Source organism: Danio rerio, chromosome 4 (genome assembly GCF_052040795.2).
Source record: "Danio rerio strain M-AB ecotype USA chromosome 4, GRCz13ab, whole genome shotgun sequence".
In the NCBI taxonomy this organism is placed as follows: Eukaryota; Metazoa; Chordata; class Actinopteri; order Cypriniformes; family Danionidae; genus Danio; species Danio rerio.
The window spans coordinates 33,695,184-33,712,404 of record NC_141024.2 but is presented as its reverse complement, the minus strand read 5'-3'; the positions used below and the strand labels follow the sequence as shown (position 1 = coordinate 33,712,404).

The 17,221-nt window shown below is 36.4% G+C and overlaps 2 protein-coding genes across 9 annotated transcripts in view; one reads left to right on the top strand and one right to left on the bottom strand.

Moving 5' to 3' along the window:
- LOC137489472 (uncharacterized) overlaps positions 1–6,030 on the bottom strand; it is a 204,240-nt gene extending 198,210 nt beyond the window's left edge. For all 6 annotated transcript variants that reach the window (XR_015942480.1, XR_015942482.1, XR_015942481.1 and 3 more), the window contains exons 1-2: positions 6,004–6,030; positions 4,723–4,873 (exon numbers count right to left, since the gene is read on the bottom strand). Coding sequence is in view for 1 of the 6 variants with exons in the window: in XM_087249492.1 (XP_087105618.1) it covers positions 4,723–4,807 (85 nt within the window). In the remaining 5 variants the exon portion in view is untranslated. The remainder of the gene's footprint in view (positions 1–4,722; positions 4,874–6,003) is intronic.
- A 65-nt stretch (positions 6,031–6,095) lies between these two features.
- LOC147844808 (uncharacterized) lies at positions 6,096–16,189 on the top strand. 3 transcript variants are annotated; one of them, XM_087249395.1, is made up of 3 exons: positions 6,096–6,280; positions 7,218–7,367; positions 14,290–16,189. In XM_087249395.1, exons 2-3 carry the CDS (start codon positions 7,283–7,285, stop codon positions 15,069–15,071), a joined length of 867 nt encoding a protein of 288 aa, XP_087105521.1. In that variant the 5' UTR covers positions 6,096–6,280; positions 7,218–7,282; the 3' UTR covers positions 15,072–16,189. The 3 variants fall into 3 exon arrangements, with proteins under 3 accessions (XP_087105521.1, XP_087105519.1, XP_087105520.1); XM_087249393.1 differs by lacking the exon at positions 6,096–6,280 and adding an exon at positions 6,762–6,812; XM_087249394.1 differs by lacking the exon at positions 6,096–6,280 and adding an exon at positions 6,762–6,978.
- The last annotated feature ends 1,032 nt before the right edge of the window (positions 16,190–17,221 follow it).

The window sequence follows — 17,221 nt, the reverse complement described above, 5'->3', positions numbered from 1 at the left end:
ATATATTTTACAGTCTATGGCTGCGATACGCGGATCTGCTCCACGTCACGCCCGGACAAGCACGCGTGTTTTGTGTAAACAGTCAGTCAGTCAACAAGTGTCTGTAACGTGTGAAAATTGGATGCGGCTCTTTTAAGGAGTGTTTGTGTACCATTGTGTGTGTGTGTGTTATGTGTGTGCGTGTGTATGAACTGTAATATATGTATCTGTAACAGAAGTGCATGTGCGCAGGAGTGATGTTTATTTTTATTTTTCTCTCATGCTCGGATTAAGTTATTTTCTGTGGTGACGCTGGTGACAGAATAAAGCACAAGATGTGGGATGATACCTGTGTGAGCCTGGATTGATTGTTTTTGCTGCTACACTCCAGTTGGGAGAGAGCATTGCTGTATTTTTTTTTTTAACTCGATGCGTTACACGACGTCTTTCACGCATATCCGAAATATGCCTGTGTAAGTAACATGAATCGTTAACATATCATTTGCGACTTCATTGTCTGAGGGTGTTTTCACACCTACACTTTTGTTTCGGAACGTATCTCGTTTGCCCAGTTAGCGCGGTTCGTTTGGCATATGTGAATAGGGCAATCGCGATCTGTTCCGCGCCAAAGTAATCGCTCCGCGATCGCCTGAATGAGGTGGTCTCGCCTCGACTGAAACAACCCTGGAGCGGTTCGATTGCAGTGAGAAAGCGATCCGATCTGAGTGCGGTTTTATCACAGTGTTTTATGGATATGTAATAGGCTTACGGCTATATGAAGAGAGAATTATGAGAATGGCGGGAAGTTTCGCAAGTCTCCAGATGCCCGCAAACGAGTGATGATCTCCCGGTAATCTCGCGTCTCCCTCCCGGTCCTCAAATAGGCATCGTCGCGCACCCTTCTCACCCCTCCCCACCGCGTCTCTCCTCAGACACGTCGCGCGCGCACCCTGTCAATCACCACCAAACCACCACCTCTCCTGACAGCTTAGTGGTACGCTGCAAAATAAACCCTGACACTCTGACCAATGTGAGGATGTTTACTCGCATGTGACTTGTTTTAGCTCTTTTGGTCCGATTAGAAACTTTGCAGTGTGAAAGCGAACCGCTCTAAGAGCAAAGAGCAACAATGTAACAATTGTAATCTCTGTTTCGGAACAACTGAATCGATTCACAGGTGTGAAAGCACCCTGAGATGTAAAACGCATGGAATAGCTGCCTGTGTACTGCCATCTCACACAGAGAGACGCAGCTGCTGTGCGTGCATCTGTGTGTGTGTATGTGTGTGTGTTTACAGCAGTTTGACTAATAAATATGGATTTGTAGCTAAATCGATGGCGGTGGTGAACATAATTTCCCGTTGTTTACATCTTTGTTACAACATACCGTTAAGGCTAGACACTGTACAAGTTATGATCAATTTTAACTAATAAAAACACTAACAAGTCGTGGCTTAGAGTTCACAGCGTCTCCTTGCTCCATCTTATTTTAGAGATTTTAGTCGAATCCAGCACTGAACAGGGAGAGATTCTGGAAGCTGCGTTTTGTCAAATCATGCTTGCTATGTATTTTAGAGTTCTCTGGAACATTATTAATATTGAACTGTAAGCACTTCTGTGTTTGAGTCTTGTCATTTGGAAGCTCAAATACAGAAACAGAAAAGCTCTGTGGAAATAGCAGGATGGCATTTCTCCCTCTGCTGTAACGTAACAGCGCCTCTGGCCACGGTCCTTAGCTGCGCAGTGTGGGATGCGCAATAAACGAACCTTTGTGATCTCACAGGGGGCGGAAGTATTTGCATTTATTTCTCTATTACACATTCAGTCTGAGACATCTTGCACACTGGTTCATCCCTCCTGAGAGAGCTCCATCTTGGTTTATGGTTGAACAAGCCATCCTACTTCCCCTTCCACCACTGCAATGTCTATCCATACATCTATTTATTCATTTTATTATGTAAATGTGTTATTTTTGAGGCTGATCACAAAAATATTATAATTTTTACTGACAGAATTTTAGGTGCAGGCAACTATTTAGCTGCCATTTGCAAATAACGTTGTCCTTTTGGCTTCATAGGACATGGACCTTCAGCATCCAGTGGGACGGTTTGCTGATGAGTGTGACATGGCAGGGAAAGAAACAGCACCTCTAGGTCAGAAACCATGGTGCTTGACTGGAAATAGGTGGCCTTCTCAAGTTTGAAGGAGAGTCCTTAGCCCAAATGGAGTTCAAGTATCTGTGTTTTTTTCATGGAGGAATGGAATGTGAGATTAAAATATGGATCAGTGCAGCGGCAGCAGTAATGCAGTTAATGTGATTGTCTGTTGTGGTGAAGGAGCTGAGAAGAAAGCAATGTTCTCAATTTACCACTCAATCTAGGTTCCTACTCTCACCTATGGTCATGACTGAAAGGACAAGATCTCAGATACAACCGGACACATTTTACAAAGTGTTATGACCCGCTTGCTTGAGTCGCACCATAAAAGAGAGATAAGCCAACAAAATAGCCTGAATGCAAATTATTTATTATAAAATGTAACAATCAAGCAATTAAAGGAACCAACTAATCTCTAGGGATAACAATGAAGATAAAGAACTTAGGATATAATCACAACAAAACTTTAACTACATGATATAAGTAATACAAAACAAAACCATAAGGTTAAAGAGTCAATGAGATGGCAGGTCTTGTCATGAGGACTCCCGAGTAGCCACAGCGTCCTGGGGAAGCTAGAACAACAACTTATATATACCCACTGAGGAGTAATGCAGGCATCCAATCAGGATTTACCACATACTAAAAACTGGAGACTTTTGTAAATATTGTAAAACTTAATACCTGTCGCTCTGCCTAAATCATCAAATATTAAACAATTTTGTATTCTACTCAACAAAAGTAAATGTAGTAAACTAGAAAGAATCTTGAACCTAAAAGTAAAGAAACTTTACTAATAACAAATGCAACACAGGACAATTGAATGGGCTTTCTAAACTTGAGGCCCTGGTATACTGCTAACTAACCGTCCTGGAGCTCCACCTTCTTTGATGTGCGGTGTCTTCCCAGTGATTTGTTTCTCATTCAGGGAGTCAGACAGAGAACATCATTCAAAACAACACTAGCTACATGAATACACTGGAGAGTGGATAACAGATGAGATTTTAAGCCACAGAGGTGCTTTTTGCCAGATGTTTATGAAAATTTTTCTCTCAGCTGCCACCAATGTGTTTACGTAAACACAAGGAGCGCAACACATTTACAACTCCACCTACTGCAGTGTAGGAGTGTTAGACAACAGTATAAAGTCACTCAGCCTTTACAAACATTATTCAGACATAAAACATCCTGTGCACATGAGAAAATGTTTTGCTGCATTCATGTCTTGTGTGCAACTTTTTGACCATGTGTTTCTTAAGCTGCACTGAATAAGCAAAACTCTTTAGACCAGGGGTGTCAAAAGTACGGCCCGCGGGCCGGATCCACCCCACAAGCAGGTTTAGTTTGGCCTGCGAGATGATTTTGTAGAGTATAAAAACGAACTGCAATTTTTCAATAAAAGCTACTGCTGTTCCAATTGTGTCCACTGGATAGCGCAAATTCAAACAGTTAATTTCATCTGATAAAGAAGGAATTCTCAACTGGTGAGCTGCGGCCCACTAGGCCACCTGCTGTTACGTGAAGAATATAGTCAATACTGATGAACTCTACACTCAAATGTTTGCATATCATCAGCATGCTGTAATCCATTTTTTAAGCAGCAAAAGTAATTTTTAGACTACTTTGTTGGCCAGTTGTAGTCAGTGCAATGCTAAACGTTATTGTTCCACTGTATTTTGTTTGTTTTGTCTCATATTGTCCCACAACAACATTATTATAGTTTAGAATACTCTACAATGCTTTAAAATACATAATTATTTTAGTGTCTATTTCATTCAGCTTATTTCAAATTAAGAGCATCCACGTTTTCAGACAGATTTAAATCAAAGTTTCTACACGTGTCACCATGTTAAATTTAAGACATTTTTAAGACCATTATGAATTAAATTTTAAACCAAAGAATTTTTCAAAAGGCCCAGATGAATTTTTTTATTTGTCCTATCAAGAAATATTTTATATTAAATATTTAATAATACAATAATTAATGAATAATAAAAAATTTAAATATTTTAGATATTTCTTAGCAAAATATCTTAAATATTGTGTCAAAAAAAGCTAGCTTTACTTGTATCCATACACTTTTTTTCCAACAAAAACTTTATTTAAAATAAAAAACAAATGATGTTTTAAACGTTTAAAAAACTATAACAAACTGAATCTAGGCACATCAATCTGTCCAGGTCGATGTCCTCAGCAGTAAATACATGGAGCACGTTTAAACAAATGTTATGGTAAGGAAAATAATTAAATCATTATGATAAATAAGGTTAAAATAACCTTTTTAAATAAAAAGTTTAAAGTTTTATTGAGATGGTTTAGATCGTTTTTATTAATTTTATATAGTGCCAGTGCTCAAGGATGCTTTACAAACAGTAAAAGAACAAGAAAAGCAATATCCTTAAGAAGGTAGAAAAATTGGGAGACTAATAATACATAAAATGAATGACAAAAGACATGAGAACAAGTAACAAAAAGAAACTCATTCCTGTCTTTCAATAAGTCCTTGTGCATTTAGGAGAACTAGGGAGCACACTCAGGGCTTAATTTAGTATTCTTATTATCAAAAATATATCAGTATGAAAACCCACCTGTTTGTTCCTGCAGATCTTCCTGTTTGACTGTGAATGTTTCTTCAATCTTAACATCTTCACTCTCCTCTTTAATAAATGCCATCTTTATAACAGTGTGGAGATCAGTCGCTTCAGCAGGAGTTTTTCCTCTGTGTTTGGACACTTTATCCTGTTTAAAATAAAAACAAACAATAAAAATGTCCTGTTGAAAATGAATAAAACAATGAACAGAAACAAAATAACTTCTCTTCAACACTTGCTTCAACAGAAATCAGGTAACGTTAAAAGAGTAAGTCAGAGCAAGATACAATAGGCACAAATTAGCTGAATAATACGTTACTCCATTTCTTTCTTTTTTTTTTAGAATATGCAAAAATCATACAAATACAAGAAAACATCAACAGATAACAAAAACAAAGTAACAAACCAAAAACAAAACAAAAACATCAACAATATAGTCAGGTACTGGTATGTGCGTGAGTGTGTGCGTGTGAGTGTGTGTATGCATGTAAAGGTAACTATAGAGGTAAAGTTGGTTTTATATTCACACATTCGTTCATTTAGAAGTCTCTATATTGTTTACCATGTTACTTTGAATATTCGAGTGGAATTAACATGCCAGTATGACTTGAAAACAACATTAACACTGTTTATTTAACTGTGAACAATGTTGTACTTTGATAGTCATTGGCTGCTAATATGATTTCACTATTTAGTTTTTGCAAATAATACTTTTCTGAAATTATATTATTAAGGGGGAAGTCTGAATGTGTAAATATAAAACCAACTTTACCTCTATAAGGTAACTTGGTGGACAGGTCAGAGTACATACATTAGGAACAATAACAGTCAATAGATGAAGCAAGTGTCACAGATATAGATAAAACATATAGAAAGAAACCAGTCAGAGGTAGGGAGTAACAACAATGCTTATTAATGTATGATAGTAAATATGAGAGTAAAAAGAGAGAAAGGACAACAGTCCAACGTTACTCCATTTCTAATATAGTGATATTTACTTAGAATGGAATTACATTATGCTATTTAATAAATTAAACCTTCATTAAAACACTTATTACAAACTATAAAAGAACAACATTGATCACAGTCAAAAAAAACAGTGTTAATGTTGTTTAGAAGTCATACTTGCATGCTAATAGAGACTTCTAAACGAACAAATGTGTGAATATAAAACCAACTTTACATCTATGTCAACAGCAGGTATATCATTTAGCATCTGGTGAAAACCTGAAACTTTAATCAATCCGTTTATATCTGTGTAAAAGCTTTCAAACAAACCTTTCTCCAGTTGAATCACAGCGCAGTAGCGGCGCAACCTCATGACGTCACACGACACGCCATAATAAAAGTCTTCTTCTGAGGTTAATGGCGGTTGGCAGACCAACTTGCATGGTGCATTCCCGCCACCTACTGGATACAAGTGTGGAGCGTGAAAACAAACAAACAAAAAAAAATTAAATCATGTACGAATGGAGGGGATACGATTACCAGAGGGAAGAGAGAACAGGGGGCTATTCCATAAAACTAGCTTGCAGAAAAAGCCAGGCTTATTTTGGTAAGTCAGGTTTATTAATGGCAGATTCTGTTTCATAAATCAAATTTACAATAGTTCAAACTCAGTTACCCTGGCAACTTATGCTGAAACTAACCTGGTCCAGGGCAGGCTAACGCTCAGGCTAAGTCTTAAGTTCAAGCTTAATATATATATATATATATATATATATATATATATATATATATATATATATATATATATATATATATATATATATATATAATGTTTTTTTATGTTTTTTTTTTTTTTTTGGCCCACCCTAAAGTTCCAAGCTGGAGCTGGGCCTGATTGATTAGTAGATTAAAAAAGCTTTTCAAAATGGTCTTAAAAATGTTTAGATTAAAGGTTTTGATCAACTCCAAATATTGAATATATGTTTGTCTGCGTAAGTGAAAAACGAGGGATAAATGTAATAAGTCATTACTGCAAAGGTAAGTGGCAAAAAAGCTAAACAAAAAAGACTTTTATTTTAGCTTGGCACGTGACGTCATAAGGCTGCGCCGCTCCCGCACTGTTATTTGACTGGAGAAAGGTTTGTTTTAAAGCGTTTACACTTATATAAACGGATTGATTAAAGTTTTAGTTTTCATTCAGTGCTTAATTTTGCACCTGCTGTTGACAATATTATTTTAACCCTTTATACAACATAATACTATTTTACTCACAGTAGTGAGGGCTATTGTTTGAACAACATAAATGTGAGTATTAAGTGTTTTAATGAAGGTTTGATTTATTAAATAGAATAATGTCATTCCATTCTAAGTATACATCACTATATATAAGAAAAGTAGTTACGTTACTAGTTTAATCAGCTCATTCTTGGCTATTGTTTCTAGCTCAGACTTACTCTTTAGAAGCAAGTGTTGAGAAGTTATTTTGTTCATTGTTTTAATAATTTTAAACCGAACATTTTTATTGTTTTGTTCATTTTAAACAGGATAAAGTGTCCAAACACTGAGAAAAACTCCTGCTGAAGCGACTGATCTCCACACTGGTATAAAGATGGCGTTTATTAAAGAGGAGAGTGAAGATGTGAAGATTGAAGAAACATTCACAGTCAAACAGGAAGATCTGCAGGAACAAACAGGTTGGTTTTCATTCTCAAAGACCAACTCAGTCATTTGATTCTCATTCAGAAATATTTTAATAATAAGAATACTAAATTAAATCTTGCAGCCCTGAGTGTGCTGCCTAGTTCCCCTAAACGCACATAAGCACTCATTGAAAGACAGGAATGAGTTTCTTTACTGTTACTTGTTCTTGGCCTTTGTCATTATTTTATGTATTATTAGTCTCCCATTTTCTCTACTTCTTAAGGTTATAGCTTTTTTTGTTCTACTGTTTGTAAAGAGTTCTTCAGCAAAGGCGCTATATAAAAAAAGTTTAACTGAGCTGAGGATATTTGACCTGCAGTATTCTCATGGAATATATCTGCCATTACAGTGATAATGTTGGTTTAGTACTTTCCATTTGCATATGTAACGTTGATCACAATTACGACTTCTTTATGGCTTTAAACTTGACTCTAGTAGTTATTACTAGTTCTCACAGACAGTATCTAGAATTACATCATTATTATAATAACTAATTATCAGGGCTATTGTGTTTAAACAGGGCTTCTGCGGAGTCTTAAAATGTCTTGAATTCCAAAATCCAAATTTTAGGCCTTAAAAAGTCTTAAATTTACTGAAATATTGTGCTGTAGGTCTTACATATTTTACAAACAAGTCTTCATTTTCCTTTGTTCATGTTTTGTTACCCAATCTGGTCAAAACCCATACAATCACCAACAATCCATCTCAATAAAACTTTCAACTTTTTATTCAAAAAGGTCATTTTAACTTATGTTTTAATCATTTTCCTTACAATAACATTTAAACGTGCTCCATGTATTCACTGCTGAGCACATCGACCTGGACAGATTGTTGTGCATAAATTTATTTTATTATAGTTTTTAAAACTTTAAAAGCATTTGTTAATTGGTTTTTTATTTTAAATAAAGTTTATGTTGGAGAAAAGTGTGTGGATACAAATAAAGCTTGCTTATTTTTACACAATAATTAAGATCTTTTGCTAAGAAATATCTAAAATATTTAAATTTTCTATTTGGGCCATCTGAAAAATTCTTTGGCCTTTATCCCTTTATGAGTCTAAAATTTCATTCATATTGAAATTGTCTTTAAAAGTCCTAAATTTAAATTGGTGACACCTGCAGAAACCCTGGTTTTAAGTATGTCAGAAAATGTGGATGCCCCCAATTTGAAATATGCTAAATGAAATGGACACTAAAATAATTAATGATTATAAAACATTGTCCAGTATTCTAAACTATATGATGTTGTTGTGGGACAATGTGATACAAAATGAACAAATATAGTGGAACAATAACGTTTAGCATTGCACTGACTACAACTGGCCAACAAACTAGTCTAAAAATGACTTTTGTTGCGTAAGAAATGGATTACAGCATGCTGATGATATGCAAACATCTGAGTGTGACGTTCGTCAGTATTGACCACATTCTTCACGTACCAGCAGGCGCGTCATTGGAATCTTTTTGCTTGAGATTTTTTTAAAGGATGAATTTTTATATCCTAAAAACAGAAGCTGTTTCTCAATATGCGTTCTTCACCCAGGTGAAAAAAAATATAATACACTATATATTTACACTATAAATATACTAATTAAAAGTATGTTTATACTTCAGTAGGACTTTAGTACACTTGACAAAAGTATACCAAATACCAGTAATACTTAAATAATTTTTTAGTGGACTACAATAAAGTGCACTACAGAAAAAACATCCAAAAGACTTTTATTAGTGTGTTTTTTAAAAGTGTGCTTTAAATGTTTTGCACATTAGTTGATTTTAGTACACTGTTTACATACTAATCCTAAGTTTAAAATAAGTTAATATATAAAACATCTATTAGTAATGTATTGTAGTAGAAGTACATTTTCCCAAAAGTTGTACTTTAGTACACTTAATGTGAATGCAATATTATCACTAACACTTAAATAGATTTTGAGTGTGGAAATTTTAAGTTTACATTAAATTGACTTTATTAAAAATCTATTAGTAATGTATTGTAGTAGAAGTACATTTTCCCAAAAAAAAGTCTATACAAAATGTAGTATTTTAACCAACAGTACAGCTACACAAAGGCTATTGCTTTACCACATGTTTGAGAATAACAATAATAATAGCCCATGCACTCATTAACTTTTATTTTACATCTGCAGAATCGTGAGTAAATCTTGATCTTTATTTTAGGCAAAAAAAATCTCGATTCTCATTTTAGCCACAGCATATCATTAGAATAATTGTCTCCTCCTCCAGTTCAGCTATAAACACTGGAATATTCCCATCAGGCTCCAGTAAAGAGTTTATTGAAGGACAGCAAAAACATGAGTGATCCAGAACCCTGCAAAATTAAAAATGAAGACTCTGAACAACAAATAGGTTGGTGTTTATACCTGATCAGGAGTGGCACGGGAGGTTGTTGGGCTTCAGCCCTGATTGTTTGTTCCAAAGTGGGTTTAAGTTTTGTCAAAACGTAGTTTTTCAACATATTATTCAGAAATATTTTAAGCGGTTCATTATTGCCTTCCCACAGGATCAAAAAGCAATATCAGCTGTGCTTTCTAAACCTCTTTACATTATTTAAGAGTTTTTTTTTGTTTTTATCAGAGGCAGCCCCACTGCAGTAAGTGCTTTCTGTCTCTCTTTTCTGAAAGCGAGTTTACACACACCATCGTCCTGCATAGCCATGCCTCCTGACAGTCACTCGATGCATTCGTCTCATCGCTGCACCACAATTGTACTTCATGTTTGTTACCTGCTTTAATTTCGTATTAAAGTAAGCTTGTTGGAAATTCTGAGGAGAATGTTGGGTTGCTATTGTAACTACACACGCAAGAGAGTCAGGCACTCTTGTCTTGCTTCATTTAAGATTCACCTGAGATTTTGACTGTCAGTTCCGTATGATCTGACGAGATGCTACACGCACAGGCTGTTCTGATTAGCTGTAAGTTTTGATTGGTTCATTCAGGTGTATTTATGTGAAAGTGAAGTCTGACAACAATAAATATTCTCATCAGGAATAAAACCACCTGTTTTTATACCCGTGCTGACTTTGTCGAGCTGTCGCTATAAAGTTAGTTCTGCTACTGTTATTTTACATAATTTGCTGAAAATGATACCTTAAATGAGCAGAATTTTGAGGGTAATTTAATCCAAATGATTACAGCCATAACTATAAAAAAACATAACTTGTAATAAAACGGGCAGGGATTAGATGCTTAGAATCCCATACTTGTTATATAATTTAAATTTTGATTCCTCTTGTCCAATTTCTGCATGCACATTTTTTTTCTCCTGCTACTCTGCCAGGAACTTTGTCGCTGGAGAGCACCTTCAATAATAATCAAGACATTTGTTTAGAGATGGAGCGCAAAATTGGCTACATGTGGTGAAAAATGATGGCAAAGCTAAGTGTAATTATTGTAATAAACTAGTCGCGTGTCCAACATGACAAAGCATCTGCGGTTGGTTCACATACTTCACGAATATTGAATTAAAAGAATGATGTGTTCGGTTCATTGTGGTTCCGCAGGTGCAACCAACAACAGTTGTGCATTTTAGTTAAACTTTTTGAGAGAGATTTGACGCTCAGCTGAAACACGCAGGTGAGACGGCTTTACAATCTGTCATTCATAATCTTAGCTGTTGTATTGGAGTCTAAATATGAAGTAGAATGTGCTTTTAACAGTCCCGATATGTTTAATCTTTTTCTTTTGCAAATTTGATTTTAAATTCTGCTTTATTCTTTTATAAGGGCACATATGGTGAAAAATCTAGTTTTTAAGCTGTTTGGACAGACGTGTGTAGGCATGGTGCATAGACTGTCATATTGGGGTGATATAAACACACCCAGAACTTTTTTTTTTTCAATTTAACAACATAAAAACGGTGGACCAATAGGAGCAGTTTTTCAGACCGACCGAACTTGACATTTGACAGCTGCATATTAACATGTCATGGTAGTCACGTGTACAATCAAATCCACAAGACAGGACGAGAGCAAAGCAACCGGGAATAAAAGGTTTGTTCAGTTTGCTAGGATCATCAATCATCATAAAATGTGATCAAGAAGAGTGATTTTTACAAGTTTAAAATGTTTTAAAACAGTGCATGTGTGTAATGAATAACAGTGATTTACTTCAGCTTTACTTTATCACCACAGCCGCATGTCAGAACAGTTATGTTAAGTCTGTCTGTTGTGGCGCAGCCGAGGGAGGAGATTAAAGGTGCAGTAGGTGATCTGCCAAAATGCTAACCGCTTAGCATATTACCTTTGGACAGCGGGGAGGGACTGTGATTCAAAGACACACCCCCTGAAATCGCGAGCGCGCACCGCATCACAACAGCAGACAGACAACCCACTAGTTCAGGTCATTCCCCAGTTAGTTATAGCCAATTAAATTTATTACTTTGCCACACTTACATGCTATTTCAGAGTGAATATTCAGAGTAACATGGTAAACAGTATAGGGAGGCTGTCATTGTTCAAAAATGACCCAATGTGAATATAAAAGCAACTTCAGCTCAATAAATCAGTTAGGCGGAATAGCGCTATTTACTGATGTTTTGTTGTTAAACTAAATATAAATTTACATTATAAATGCTGTCAAAGGACCTTATGAAACTGAAAATAATCACATCAATCTTTCACCGGTACATTTCAGTGGCTGAACATCACGTCTGTGCATATAAGTCATTCATAACAGAACACGCTTAGCTAACACAAGCAAAACATAAGCTTAGCCTGACTAAAATAGTTTAAAATCGGCATCGGCCCGCTGCTCGCTCGTGCGCGCGCATGCGTTTGTGATGCAGACGGGCACGCGCTAATGGCGGATCTGTGTGAACAGATGCGCAGAAGTACGAATTTACATTTGCTGACAGACAGTCTGACCTGCTAATCGGAATTAAGGGAGATGACGGTCCGACTATTTAATTGGATGAACATTTTTTAGTTTTATGCTTTACACAGATTTTAAAAATACAAATAAACACATTCAGATCATTTACTGTAATCATTACTATGGGACTGTGAAGAGACTTTCAGGCAGCACAAGAAAAAATGTTTCTGAAGACAATCACCTACTGCACCTTTAAGGCACGTAGAAAGGGTGGGCAGTAAGGACTAGCCTTAAAGGCACAGTACCACAAAACCGCCACCTGGTACAAAACGGTAAAAGATAGAATCTTATAAAAGGTATATTAAAAAACCTGATGGGTGTTTTGAGCTGAAACTTTACATTTACAATCTGGAGACGCAAAAGACTCATCTTAAATCTGAAATATGGGGTAACCTAGGTGCCCTTTTAAGCACGAAAGCAGCGCCTATCAATTGGTGTGTTTTTTTTATAAGATACACCTTTTGTGAATGTTTTATTTTATATGTATAGTCTTTAATGTGCTTTTTAATAATTTTATTATTTTCAAAGCAGCACTCAGATGCAAATTTATCCTTGAAAACATGGCATGAAAGTGATGCACGTGTGTTGATTGCGTTTTTTGAGTGCGATCAATTTCTGATCCTTTGCATACATTCCTCGAAAAAACACTTGCAATCTAGACGCAGTCACTTCTTGCTTGTGGTGCCATATAATCCGTAAACTCCACTCATTAAAATAATTTAATGAGTTTCTACTGTAAAATCGTGACTATTTAATTATTGATCATGGGCCAAAAATATTGTTATCGTAAAAAATTTGATTACTCGTGCAGCCCTATACCCTTTCATTATGTTCTTGGCTGTTTTTGACCCATTGACTTCCATTATAACCACATTTTTTAACCGCAAAGCCATGACACCAAATACTCATGCAATCTAGATTGTTGGTGTTTTTTTTTTTTCCTGTCGGGAAGTGGTAAATTATGGCATTTTTACTGTTGATCATCAGTTGGAAAACAGGACAGGAAACTCAGCAAATATTCAACAAAGATGATGATTTATGACATCTTTAAAGCATGGTCTGTCTACTTTTGCACTAACCAATTCAAGTCAAAAACAAATAATCAACTTTTTTCATGGAATCCGTATAAAAGTAAGGATTCTCCTGTATCACCTCGTTACAGCTAATGTGATCCTGCCCTCAGTGAGCACACTGTTCATATAGAAATGAACTAAGGTGAGCCAGGTAATATTGTACACGTTTCTCGAGACATGGCATAAAACGACAAGCTTTTTCATAAATGCGCATGTTGCACGAAAGAAGCACTTCGGATGATACTGGACAGCGATGAAGAATTTACTTTCTCCTCAGAGGAAGAGCGCGAATCTGATGACGAACGCATACATTTTGAAGAACGTCTAGACCCAGCGGAGGATAGAGCACTTCAGTAATAAGACAGCAGTCTTTGCCCTGTTGCTTCAATACATACTTTTGCTTTTTGTTTCTCACAGCCAGTTGTTAAGTTTACACTGCTCGTCTCAACCCAGTTTCTCTTCTCTTTTCCCCGCACTGCAACAGTTCAGTCAACCTCTTTAACTCTCCTCCTCTTCCTTTATACTCTCACCCATTTCCTTTTTGCCGTCCTATGAGTGGAGACCAATTAAACTATGTTGACTGTCATCACAGAAAACACCAACAATCATAAATGATAAATGAATAAATATGAATAAAAAGAGGCCATTTACAGCTTTCAAATATGTGTCTTATCAATATGACCAAATGACTTATGATCAATTATGTAAGAAACTCTGAAAACTGGACTGACACAGTTTCAATTTACTATAACTTCAGCTTTGACAAAATTTACATTGTTAAAGATACTAGATAAAGATAAATTGATTTGAATCTGCTTAAATGTGTACACGTTAATGGACCGAACAAAATATGATTTGATTTATTTTACATTTAATGTGCATCAAAATTTCAGTGTGTGTAGCCAATGAGTTTTTAAGACTTAATGAAACCTAATGTTTTATTTATTTCAGACCTGATTGAAGAGAATGAGGGGAGTAAAGAAGAGGAACATCTTGTTAAAATTGAGGAAAAAACTCATTTACAGACTGATGGTATTTTAAAAAGGAGAGACAAGAATCATTTCACCTGCTCTCAGTGTGGAAGAAGTTTTGCAAGCAAAAGCAAACTTAATATTCACATGATGATACACACTGGAGAGAAACCATTAACATGCACTCAGTGTGGGAAGAGTTTCAGCCTGTCATCTTCCCTTTATAACCACATGAGGATCCACACTGGAGAGAAACCATTCACATGCACTCAGTGTGGAAAGAGTTTCAGCTACTCCACACACCTTAATCACCATATGATGATCCACACTGGAGAGAAACCATTCACATGCACTCAGTGTGGGAAGAGTTTCAGCTGCTCTACAAACCTTAATCACCATATCATGATCCACACTGGAGAAAAACCATTCACATGCACTCAATGTGGGAAGAGTTTCAGCCAATCATCATCCCTTTATAACCACATGAGGATCCACACTGGAGAGAAACCATTCACATGCACTCAGTGTGGGAAGAGTTTCAGCTGCTCTTCAAACCTTTATAAACACATGAGGATCCACACTGGAGAGAAACCATTTACATGCACTCAGTGTGGGAAGAGTTTCAGCCAATCATCATACCTTAATCTACACATGCGGATCCACACTGGAGAGAAATCATTCACTTGCACTCAGTGTGGGAAGAGTTTCATTCACTCATCATCCCTTAATTACCACAGGAGAATCCACACTGGAAAGAAATAATTCATTTGCACTTAAGCCGCGGTCATACTGGACGTTTCTCCTCATAGACTTCCATTCATACGCACGCAAATGTGTCAGACCGGAAACGCAAGTTCGTGCATCAAGTTTCGCAGTTCAATGCGTTGCAAAGTTCAAGCTTGGTGAATTCTGACCTGCAAAATTGCATCTCTTGACTGTGTGAGACCAATGGAAGATAAAAACCTGACCTCTCTGAACAGAAATTTAAAATATGGATCAATCGCTCACCTTTTTAATGTCTAATCATCTTGTTTAATTCCGCCCCTTTTCGCAGCGCCATACAACATACAACTCTAGTGTGGCCGCAGCTTTGGTGTGGGATGAGATTCAGCCGATCAGCAAACTTTAATGAACACATGAAGATCCACACTGGTGTGAACGAGTATATGTGCTTGAGTGTGAGAAGACTTTTAGGTAACACCTTCTTTTACAACCCGCAAAGTACCGTGTAAGTACAGTGAAATAACGGTGTACATTTCTGTACGTATTGTATAAGTTTAATGAACGTATGTGTAGGTATTAGGGAACAAACTGTAATGCTTGGGTATTAAGAGGGTAACAACCAGATATTAAACACGAAAATTACCACGCAAGTACAGTGAAATAACGGTGTAATTTTCTGTATGTACAGTTTAAGTATAAATAACATGTATGAATATAAAGGAAACAAACTGTAATGCTTGGGCAATAAGGGAGTAACAACCAGATATTCAACACGAAAAGTACCGCGTAAGTATATTGAATTTACGGTGTACTTCTCTTTAAATTGCAAAGAAACAAACCATAATGTTTGGGTAAGAAGGGGGCAACAATATGATATTCAACACGCAAAGAACCGCGTAAGTATATTGAGTTTACGATGTACTTTTCTTCAAGTATTGTATACATATAAAGTATTTTGCAAGGTTGGTGACAACCTAATGCAACCTGCAAATGTACATGCACCTGCCTAAGTACATTAGTACTCTTATTCAGTGTTTGGGTTTTATTTGGGGTGTTTAATGAATAAAATGTTTACAACTTGTTAAATTATGAACCCTTATTGTATACTGTATGTATTTTAAATCTGCAATTCAATATAAAAATATTTCCATACACTACTTACATTATGGATGTTTACTCGTCAATCTCACCATTTCCATCAATGTCTGGCAATGGGCCATCAATGGGCACCACTGTATTGCTTCTGGATGTAAAAAGCATTTCTACAGTGTCAAAGCTAAGGAAAAATTAGTTAATTTTCATAAACTGCCACATAAACGCAGAACAACACTGCTTCACTGGCTAGCGGCGATAAAAAGGAAAAACCCTCCAATGGGCCCAGAGGCACAAGTATGCAGTGATAATTTTTTGGAGGAAGATTACACTGAGAAGATCTTTGAGTCAGAAAAATTAGTCAGTCGTTGCACCAACAGACTAAGACCTGAAGCTGCACCATCGTCGGTTTTCAATTTTTCAGGCTATAATGTGAGTTTAACGGACCTCTTAACTTTCTGTCAAAAGTGACACATCAGTCTGTTGAAGAGAAAGGGCTCTAAAACGTGCTAGCCAGTTAATGAAGAGACCAGTAAGTCCATAAAAACTGTATTTAACAATTGTACAAGTACCTTTCTCCCAATGAGATCACAGGTACTAATGTTAGCTTCGGACGGCTCTACTTATGAGTGACAACTTAAATAATTAATTGTCGTCTTTTAAAACAAATACGTGCCGAGCTGGCCTTGGACACGGCATAATGATAGAAAGAGGGAGAAACCACACAAGCAGACCTCTTTTAAGTCGAGTACCGGACCTAGTTGAAACACTTGGAGGTGTGTCAAAAAGCAGAGGGGCGGCACTGGCCTTCTGTAACTAATCACTGGAATTAGAACACAATTAAATGTGAGGTGAAATAAAGGGGGGGAAAAGACGGGTTATTGACTATAAGGAATGCAATCAGTGCTTTTGAACCACAAATGCTGGTCTTGCTCTAGATATGGGGTACACAACCACGACTTCATGCATTGCAGTAATAGTCGTTATATATACTCAAAAAAATTCTTTCCCCACATTTTACTACTATTAAGACATACATCAGACTCCAGAATGTGTCCACCAGAGGAGTGCTCTTGACAATATAATCTCCGAGTCCT